Source organism: Manis javanica, chromosome 16, assembly GCF_040802235.1.
Source record: "Manis javanica isolate MJ-LG chromosome 16, MJ_LKY, whole genome shotgun sequence".
Lineage (NCBI taxonomy): Eukaryota > Metazoa > Chordata > Mammalia > Pholidota > Manidae > Manis > Manis javanica.
Window position 1 is genome coordinate 56364249 of NC_133171.1, and position 10964 is coordinate 56375212.

The 10964-nt window shown below is 40.5% G+C and overlaps 1 protein-coding gene across 8 annotated transcripts in view; it reads right to left on the reverse strand.

The window, feature by feature from the left end:
* Positions 1-10947, reverse strand: part of ANKS1A (ankyrin repeat and sterile alpha motif domain containing 1A) — a 319903-nt gene extending 308956 nt beyond the window's left edge. For all 8 annotated transcript variants that reach the window (XM_073224983.1, XM_073224984.1, XM_073224982.1 and 5 more), the window contains exon 1: positions 10607-10947. In XM_073224983.1, the coding sequence (XP_073081084.1) occupies positions 10607-10812 (206 nt within the window). In that variant the 5' untranslated portion in view covers positions 10813-10947. The remainder of the gene's footprint in view (positions 1-10606) is intronic.
* Between the last annotated feature and the right edge of the window lie 17 nt (positions 10948-10964).

Below are 10964 nucleotides of genomic sequence, written 5' to 3' on the forward strand. Positions count from 1 at the left end.
TGCTGAAGTGTGTCTCTCTCCCGCCTAAGTCACTCTCTCTCCTCGCTAACCCTCTCGATAATCCTCTTTTTCTCAATTCATTGGTCCCCTGTGAATATGATAGTATAACATTTTCCACTATCTTGATGAAAAGAGAACCTACAATGCCAGTCGTTACATGACCCCCTAAGGTCTCCAAGCAGTCTTCCAACTCACGGAGGGCTAATTCTGCAGCTTCTGGTTTTTCCACCCTTCCCCAATTCTGGGGAAGGCCCCACCCCTCTAAGAGGTACTTTACCCTAGACCACTTCCTCACTAGGGGTTCCCAAATTGGAAGCCCCACAGCTGGGGGGATAATAACAGGTGAAGTGACACCCTCTGCCACTGCATCCACTGGGCCTCCCCACCATCCACAGAGGCAGCCCTTGCAAAGGTCGCACCCATTATGACAGATTTTGGGTTCAGAGGAATCCTGCCGACTACCGCCAGATATAAGTTCGGCGAGAGGAAATCCTGGGACAAAATACCTGTAAAAACCGAAATCAGTAAAAGGGAGAAATAAAGTTTTAAACCCGTTTATTGCTTACAAATTGCAGTCCAGGGCCATCTCTCTCCCCTGCTCTGGAAGAAGCCAGCCAGCCTAGCAAGCCAGCCCCTCCCCTTAAACTCTCAGATTCAGACATCCCCTAGTTTGCCCAGGTAATTACCCATTGACATGATGATGAACTTCTCTCCACCCAGGAGGATATACAAATGCACTAAAATAAAGCCAGATGAGATATTCTGGAAATGTTACAATTTTACCCACAGATCAGCAAAACCCAGAGAAATGGGACAAATGACTCTTCTTCAAAAAACAAGCTGGAAAGAAAAAGTGAGAGTGATGAAACTCACTTATTTAAAGAGACTTAAGAGACACAAATGAATGCAATATGTGGCCCTTGTTTGAATACAGATTTGAGCAAACTGTAATATATAAAATATTTTATATATTATGGAAAATTTGAACCCTAAGTGACTAAACATTTGATGATTTTAAGGAATTGCCATTTTTTTAGGTGATAATGGTACTGTGCATATTTTTTCAAGAGCTCATCCTTTAGATACATTACTTAAATATGATAGGATTTTTTTGAAAATATTTGAGTTGGGGGGATGATAAAAAAAACAAGGCTCGCCATATTCTGGCAACCACTTTATGAGTACACAAGGTACATGAGGACCACTTTCTCAACTTTTATGTCTGAAATTTCCAATAATAAAAGCTAGAATAACAAAGAAAATAATTGTCTCATTCTGCTTGCAGCATATTGCTCCATGCATTTGTATTATTAAAGACTCTCTTCTGAACATTTTGCTTCTGAAGAAGGAACCAAGGGGCTCTAACTTGACCATTAAAAATCCTGTGCCTGCACAAAGGTAACTTTCTAAATATAAGCAGCATTTAGAAGCTGTGGATTAGTCTATTACTTCCCAATGAGAAGGACCCAGGAGATACAAGGGGCTTTAGAATTATTAGAAAAGTCCTCGAATTCAACTGCACATACATCATTTTTGCAATGGTTGAATACTTAAATTACATCTACTATTCTACTGAGTACAAAAAATGTTGTAAGTACAAGTGTGCACAAAACTTGTCTACAAGGATGCACATCATAGTGCTATTCCAATAGTAGAAAACTAAAAATAAACTCATGTCTAATGGCACAGAAGGGATTATTACAGTTCACATACACTATGGAATGGAATACCACCTACTTATTTAAAATGAGGTTGAGAAGAATAGAAAATGGTAAGAAAGTGTTCACAATGTCATAAGTGAAAATCTGAGGTAATGTATAGAACAATGTCATTTCTGTTTAAAAAAGAAGTTTGCACAGAAAAAAGACCAAAGTATGAAAAGCAAAATTATAACAGTTCATTTCTTTAGATGGTGGAATTATAGGTGAGTTTATTTTCTTCCTTGTGGCTTTATGTGTCTACAAGTTTTTCTATAATAAAGGCAGAGGTCCATAATCCCTTATCTACAATTCAGAAATCCAAAACCCTCTGAAAATACATTTTTAAAAGTCAGTGGCAAACTCATTTAGGTACAAACCTGATCTAATTTGATGGGCAGCTGCTTTGTATTTATCCCATTTACTGTTAATATTTACAGGTTTCACTGCAAAATGTAATGTTTCAAATTGCTGCCCCGGGTCCCATTAGGGGCTCAATATTACCCTCCAACAACAAAAATTCTGAATTCTAAACCCCAAGGTTTCAGACAAGAGACTGTGGACCAACATGGGGCAGGCAGTACAGAAGGGAGAAGACAAGCACTGACTCAAGCATCTTCCTACACTGACTGATAGTGACCACAATGTGGGGGCGAGGACTTGATAATAGGGGTGAATGTTGAAACCACAATGTTGCTTATGTGAACCCTTCATAAGATTGTATATCAATGATACCTTAATTTGAAAAAAAAGGGATTGTGGATCTATATCAGTTTGTAACTTTGCCACCATTAGGCTTCTAAAAATGGGATTCATATTTGAAAAGGCTGGGAGCCTCTGCTATCATTATTTTCAATTTTTAAATGGTAACATCAGTTAAAAATATGTCCTTAACAAACAAGATTATCATTCTGATTCATCAAAAGTGCCAAGCACTGGGCTCCCAACAGATGAATTTAGCAGCTGAGGTTTACTGCATTCTTAGCACGTGCCAGGCATTATGTGCCTTACCTATTTTAGCTCATGTGATGCACCTTCTGGAGGTAAGTACTATCCAGGCCCATTACACATATGAAGACACAGATGCTCAGAGAGGTTGTGTAACTTGCCTAAGTCACAAGGCAGAGTTGGGTCAGAGGCTGACCCATAGCAGCCACGCTAAGCCCTCACCAGTTGAGAAAGACTAGGCAGTTCTGCTTCCTGAATTATCTCCCCCTTTTTTAATAAGGGTAATAACATCACAAGTAAAACAGAGACAACTGACTTGTTTTAAAAACTCTTTTTTGATTTGTAAACTAAACAAATTTGATGTACAAATTACTGAGGAAGGGTAAATATGAAGCCATAACTATACAGTTTCTAGTGTTACTACCATTAACTCTAACCACACCAAAGTTACTTGAAGATGTTCTATGAATGTAACAATATAATTTTCTATACCACAGAAAATATCCAGTAATCTTTTGGAAATCAGTGGGGAACATTTTCTGAGGGCTTTCCCGAAGAGACCACATTCCTGCCCACAAGAGAGCCTTACATTTACAAGAAACAAATTCTCCAGTCTACTTTTGGGGTTTCCCTGCCGTCTCTGGGCTATAAAACCTATTAATTTACTCTCCCTACTGAAGACTAGACAGAAATAGCCTTGACTTCCTTTTTGCAAACCAAAATTCACAGCTGTTTGAGGTAAAAAACCAAGGAGGGAAAAAGAACCTTCTGAAGGGATTTTTTGCTGGCCAAGGATGCAACTTTCACTGGGACCATAACCTCCCAAGGACAAGAGAACATGCTGAAGCTGACTAGATACGAATCAAATTCTTCAGACCACAAGATTGTTTCACTGCTTATTGTCTCTTATTTTGCTAATGGAGACAGTGAAAACCTCAAATGGATAATTCAGAAAAAGGGAGACATCCGACTTATCAAACTTGATAAATTATCTTTCACTATAAGTAGATACCTTAGTTTAAGATTAGGCACTCTCATGGGGGAAATGACAGCTTCTTCAACAACTGGTATTGGCAAAACTGGACAGCTACATGCAAGAGAATAAAACTGGATTACTGTCTAACCCCATATACAATAGTAAACTGAAAATGGATCAAAGAACTGAATGTAAGTCATGAAACCATAAAACTCTTAGAAGAAAACACAGGAAAAAATCTCTTGAATATAAACATGAGCAACTTTTTCCTGAATACATCTCCTTGGGCAAGGAAAACAAAATGAAAAATGAACAAATGGGCAGCAGCCCAGTTTGAAAAAGACATATGCACCCCTATGTTTATCACAGCACTATTTACAATAGCCAAGAAATGGAAGCAACCTAAGTGTCCATCAGTAGATGAATGGATAAAGAAGGTGTGGTACATATACACAATGGAATATTATTCAGCCATAAGAAGAAAACAAATCCTACCATTTGCAACAACATGGATGGAGCTAGAGGGTATTATGCTCAGTGAAATAAGCCAGGCGGAAAAAAGACAAGTATCAAATGATTTCACTCATCTGTGGAGTATAAAAACAAAGCAAAAACTGAAAGAACAAAACAGCAGCAGACTCACAGAATCCAAGAATGGACTAACAGTTACTAAAGGGAAAGGGACTGGGGAGGATAGTGGGGAAGGGAGGGACAAGGGGGGAAAAGGGGCATTATGATTAGCATGTATAATGTAGGCGGGGCACGGGGAGGGTTGTACAACACAGAGAAGACAAGTAGTCATTCTATAGCATCATACTATACTGATGGATACTGACTGTAATGGGGTATGTGGGGGGGACTTGGTGATGGGGGAGTCTAGTAAACATAATGTTCCTCATGTAATTGTAGATTAATGATACCAAAATAAAATAAATAAAATAAATAAAAAATGAACAAATGGGACTACATCAAGCTAAAGAGCTTCTGTACAGCAAAGGACACCATCAGCAGAACAAAAAGGCATCCTACAGTATGGGAGAACATATTTGCAAATGACATATCTGAGAAGGGGTTAACATTCAAAATAGATAAAGAACTCACATGCTTCAACACCCAAAAAGCAAATAACCTGATTAAAAAATGGGCAGAGGATATGAACAGGCACTTCTCCAAAGAAGAAATTCAGATGGCCAACAGGCACATGAAAAGATGCTCCACATCCCTACTTATCAGGGAAATGCAAATTAAAACCACAATGAGATATCACCTCACACCAGTTAGGATGGACAGTATCAAAAAGACTAAGAACAACAAATGCTGGTGAGGATGCGGAGAAAGGGGAACCCTGCTATACTGCTGGTGGAAATGTAAGCTAGTTCAACCATTGTGGAAAGCAATATAGAGGTTCCTCAAAAAACTCAAAACAGAAATTCCATTTGACCCGGGAAGTGCACTCCTAGGAATTTACCCAAAGAATATAATTTCTCAGATTCAAAAAGATATATGCACCCCTATGTTTATTGCAACACTATTTACAATAGCCAAGATATGGAAGCAACCTAAGTGTCCATCAGTAGATGAATGGATAAAGAAGATGTGGTACATATACACAATAGAACACTATTCAGCTATAAGGAAGAAACAAATCCTACCATTTGCAACAGCATGGATGGAGCTAGAGGGTATTATTATGCTCAGTGAAATAAGTCTGGCAGAGAAAGACAAATACCAAATGACTTCATTTGTGGAGTATTAACAACAAAGCAAAACTGAAGGAACAAAATAGCAGCGGACTCACAGACTCCAAGAAGGGACTGGTGGTTACCAAAGGGGAGGGGTGGGGAAGGGAGGGTGGGGAGGGACGGAGAGGGGGATTGTGGGGTATCATGATTGGTGCACACGGTGTGTGTGGGGTCATGGGGAAGAAGTGTAGCTCAGAGAAGACAAATAGGCATTTTACTCCACTGATGGACAGTGACTGCAATGGGGTATGGGGGGGCCTCAATAATAAGGGTGAATGTAATAACCACATTGTTTTTCTTGTGCAACCTTCATAAGAGTGTTTATCAATGATACCTTAATAATAAAAAAAAAAAAAGATTAGGCACTCTCTAGATTTTCAGATATAAAGGAACCCCACACAAGTTATTTCCAAGCATGTTACCTTTTTCTTTTGTTTTTAAACAGGGGAACCACATTCTGCTCTAGAAAAAACAAAACGTACAGCATTTTCAAAGTACAGGAAAAAGGCTGCCATTCCAATAAAATCACACAAGGAAGCATTTAAAGTTTTTTCAAAATCATTTCAAAATTAGGGAGGTTTAGTGGAAGGTTCAGAAAATGCTATCCTAATGGGTAGCTGTGTTTCATTTTGTTGTCTGTTTTTGCATTCTCTTAGAAGAGCGGGAACGTAATCAGACAAGTCCACGACAGCCTGCTTCTGGGACTGTCCATTCTACAATCCTTACATGGTCAGTTTTGCCCTCTTCCTTAGGATGTTAAAATCATTTTGCTCAAAATAGTCACATTCAAAAGAAATCTGGCACAGTAGAAGGGTAAAGTACAAGGGTCAGCATAACAAAAAGCTATCATGCCATAATTTCTAAGTTACAGATCCATTCTGGAGGAGAATAAAAGAACCATTTCAATAGGATGGTTATGCAAACCATTCTTTTTCAGTCCGAATTCCTTAAATATTAGGAATCTTTATTAAAAGCAATGTCATACCTTCTGACATTGGAGAGAAAGAACATGTTACTGTCCCCGAAATGGGGTCCATTTTTCAGACTTCATTCTTTATTCCTTATCTCAGAACCTTCTCATATCTTTGGGAAACTCATTTTGTTTTTGGATAGTCTCTACCACCCCAAAATCCTACCCCAATCCACCCCAATGAAAGAGTAAAAACTAGTTTATAGCCACATTTATTGCTACTGTCTATAAAAGTTCATATTTCTCCAGCAAGCCTCCTTGGCTTCTTTTCTTATTCACTCTTCTCATGCCTGGGAAATAAAGTATAGAATTTTCCTAACCCATGACACAATCTACTCCTCAATCATGGACTTTGGTTTCGTTTCTCAGTGTTTCTGAACCTTCAGGAATGCATTTTACTTTACATCATTCGCATATATATTCAACATACATCAGTATTTAGCTCATTATTTTAGTTCCCAACTGTGTTTTCCTTTAACATTTCCTTTTCTCAGATCTTTGGGCCCTTTAACTGATAGGACTCATTTTTAGCCCAAATCTTACAATATTCTCATACAGAAGCTGCTTTCTTGGAGATCAGTAGTTTTACTATAACAATAAACATATCAAATTCTCCATTACAGGAGAATCTGAGTGCCTTCTATGTGCCCAGTGCTGAAAAAGTGCCCATGAGTTAAAAAGAATTTAATACAGTACCTGTCCCAAGCTACAAACTGAAGGCACGCACCTGTTCAACAATTAGAAAGTGAGACAATGTTAAGTAAAAGCTATGCTATCCATAACCTCCGAAGGACTAGCCTATTTTAGATAAACTGTGCTTTCTAGATAATTTACTGCTTGTTCTTTTAAGTTACAGGAACTATATCTGAATCATTTTCAATATAGAATTAAAATATGTTTTTCCTACTTTTTTCATTAACAAGCTATATGGAACATAATTTAATCTTAATTTAATGGCTAAGAGTCATAATAAACAGAAATTACAACACTAAGCTATAATATAATGATGCTTGGGGCCTAACCAGATGTGTAGAGCTATATACATCTACATTACCAGTCCAAAGTACTGAGGGGATTATGCTTGATTTTAATTCCTTTTTCTGTCTTTTATTTTATCAATTTGTCACACCAACATATCATTCTACTATGAACACTGCAAGGGAACAGACCATGTACCAGAAGAGAGACTAATTTTGGTAGAGCAGCTACCATGTACCAAGTCTGAGATAAAGTCTGCAGGTCATCTAGAAATCAGCCTGGCATAAAGTAGATGATGGGAAAATATTTTGTAAATGAATGGCATTAATGTGTCTGCCTGAGCAGGTTCTCTCCCTTACTTACTGTTTCCAATCTGCATGGCCTGGAAAAAAGATACCCAAGTGTGAATGAACACCATTTAAAATGTGTCTGGCACAGTATTTTGCACATAGGAGGGACAGCATGGCAAAATTGTATATGCTGAACTGAACTGAGGGTGGATAACAGTGAGCACTTACAATGTACCAAAAACTATGGTAAGTTTCTTACACACATTGTCCAATTCAGTACCTATAAGGCAAATAATATTATCCCCATTTTACAGATGCAGAAGTTGAGGTTCAAAGTGGTTGAGTAATTTGTATAAAGCCAAGCAGCTAGATAGCTGTGGAATGTGAATTCAGGCAGTCTCACTCCAGAACAAGCAGTCTGAAGCAAAATACTATGCTGCCCCTAAATAAATATGCGTACAGTAAATAAGTGAAGGTCAGGAGGATGTGAAGTTTGTAACTTCTTTCTCCTAGTAGGTATCTTCTTGCTGACTTTCTGATTCGAGTATATTCTCAACTGGTGAGGGTTACTGGATGTAAACATTATATTGACAAACCAAAGCAATAAATTATGAAAGCTAGGCTAGCGAAGTATGAGTCAATGAACTACTGTACATTACAGATGATGGGTTCCAAAGAAGTGGAAGCTTGAGAGATCTGTGTTAAGTCCTAAGCAGAATAAGCAGAAAGCCTTTGTGGAATTGCCGCAGTGGGAGATGGGTGGGTCATAAATAGACAAACAAACACACATGTGGTTTGGAACATTTATATCCATTGCAGCTGTAAGTTCCTACTCCTGCCATCTTTATTTGGTCACTCAAACAGCTGGACAAACTTACACTGCAGCTGGCAGTACTAGTAAGGGTAGGATATGGCCTTTGATGCAAAGGCCAAACCTGAAGCTATGATTCTGTAGTTCTCATTAAATAACCCAGGGTCCTTGAGGTGGGGAACGTGGGCAGAGTGAATGTACCTTCTACTATTTTCAAACCTAAAAATGGAGGACATGCTGACCTAGGATTATTTAAATGCATATTCTCATTTGCTCAGAAATCTTTCACTAAGTTGAACCAGAGTTACTGCTAATTAATGACACACCTACTGGAACTAGCACCTGCAGATCCTCCCTGCCCCTAGGAGTCAAGAGGATGAGAGGCTGGAGCAGCTCTTAGGCCCTCTACCATTTCTACAAGAGATACAGGAGCAAGTCAGATCTCTTACACAGGGGAATGGAGACACCATCCACATTTTATGATTGAGACAGGGCATATTAGCATCAGGCCCAAAGTAAAAATACTGTGCTTAACAAAGATTTCCCAGTCTTGCTTAACCACCTGACAGCTAACTCCTCAGCAGAAGTTCAACAACCTCTGAGAGTGGTAATAACTTGTTGACCTGTACTTGAATGCGGGAGATATGCAAAAGGTTCTCACTTCAGCAGGATTTGCAAGGAAGGTAAAGCATCTCTGGCAAACCGCTACATCATTCAGCTCATTAGAGACAGGCACCTCCAAATTTGTAGTCTTACTGTCAGCTCTCAGATAGAAGTGCAGAAATATCAAAGTAATTATTCAAACTCAACTCATGCACTCAAAATACATTTATTCAACACCTAAATTGTCAGGCACTAATCCAGGGACAGGGAATATAAACATGAGAGAGACTAAGTCACTCTGAAAAATGGAAGTGTACTCACCATTTAATATCTCCCTTTATAACACCTAACCACTCAAAGCTCCAGGCAGGAAGTTCTTCTACTGCCAAATAATTCTCCTTTACCAACTCTATCATGGTGTAACCACCTGAAAAACTCTCACCATACTTCACTTACCCAAATTCTCACATCCTTCAAAGCCAGCTCAAGTCCCTCCTAGAAGCCCTAGTCCCCTCTCACCCCAAAGTAATGTCTCATTTCTCTGAACTACTAACAATTATGGTGAATACCACCATGAGTTTATTTAGAATTTATCATCCTCTAATTGATACTTTTATTTATTCAACAAATCCTGAATACCACCTATGTGACAGCATTTTCTAGAGGCTAGAGATTGCAGGAAATAGTACTGATCTGACTGGCCATACAACTCCTTGATGTTCTTCTCTTACACTGCTTTTAAAATCTTCCTATATAGACCTGGGTATTCAGTGCTTAATACCTAATAATGTACTGGAGTCTTGGGCTTGCTCCTTTTGGTCCAAGCTCATTCAAAATGTAGTTACATAAATTACTGGGTAACAAAAGCAAACGAAGCCATTTCTAAATGAACTTCCACTTCTTGAAAACCTCAAAGGAACACGGAAGGAAAAGAAAACAAGCTATGAAAGTGCTGCTGAACCAACACATTTTATTAACTCACAAGGGACCTTCAATCTCCCCTCCAAGTCACACAAAAATGACCTTTTTCTCTCAATCCTTATAGCTCCAGATTCAAGTGTTTAACAACAAACCTTGGAAAAACTTAAAGCACCCCTCAGTTTCCTAAACAAGTTTTTCTAAACCTTTATTTCTTGATTAATAACCCTCCTGATGAATCCTGCATATGCCACTTAACACACTAATCCAATAAAGTTCACTATAAGAACAAGAACATGATAAATCAAGAGAAAATTTTAATAGAAGCAACAAAAGCCAAGTCCTGCAAGAGCCTGGTGGAAGGTTCCAAGTTCCCAAAAGAAGGGAATCAATTTCCTACAGGGGATCTGCGACCCTATAGCAGGCGAGGGTGAAGCCGGGCTGTACCATGCGGCGGAGGCTGCCACCTGGGCACTCCCACCATTCTTCGCAGCCGGGTCAGAACGCGAGACGAGAGCCCGACTCTGAGCGAACCCGCACCAATGCCGGCCCGGGACACTCCGCAAACCCACCGCGTCCAGGTCTCAGGAGCCCTGACCTCTCCGGAGACCCAGGAGACGGGCGGGGCAGAGGGGGGCTCCAGGCGGCAGCCCGGCCCCGGAGCGTAACCCACCTGAGCAGACTGGAGAGGGGATGGCTGGAGGAGCCAAGGCCGCTGCCGCCGCCGCCGCCGCCGCCGCCGCCGCCACCGGAGCCGCCACCGCTGCTGACGCCGCCGCCCCCGAAGCCTGAGGAGAGCCGCTTCCCGGACAGCAGCTTCTCCACGGCCGGGAGGTGCCCGGTGCGGGCCGCCTCCAGCAGTTCCTGCTCCTTCCCCATCCCCAGGGCCGCCGTCCCCTGGGTCCCCTTCTCGGGGCCGCCGCAGAGACCGCACGGGCTCCCAAACTTTCTGTCTCCGGGCAACGCACCCCCACAAACCGGCCGGGGACACCACCCCCTCTCCCTCCCTCGACTCCCCCCCTCCCTTCAAG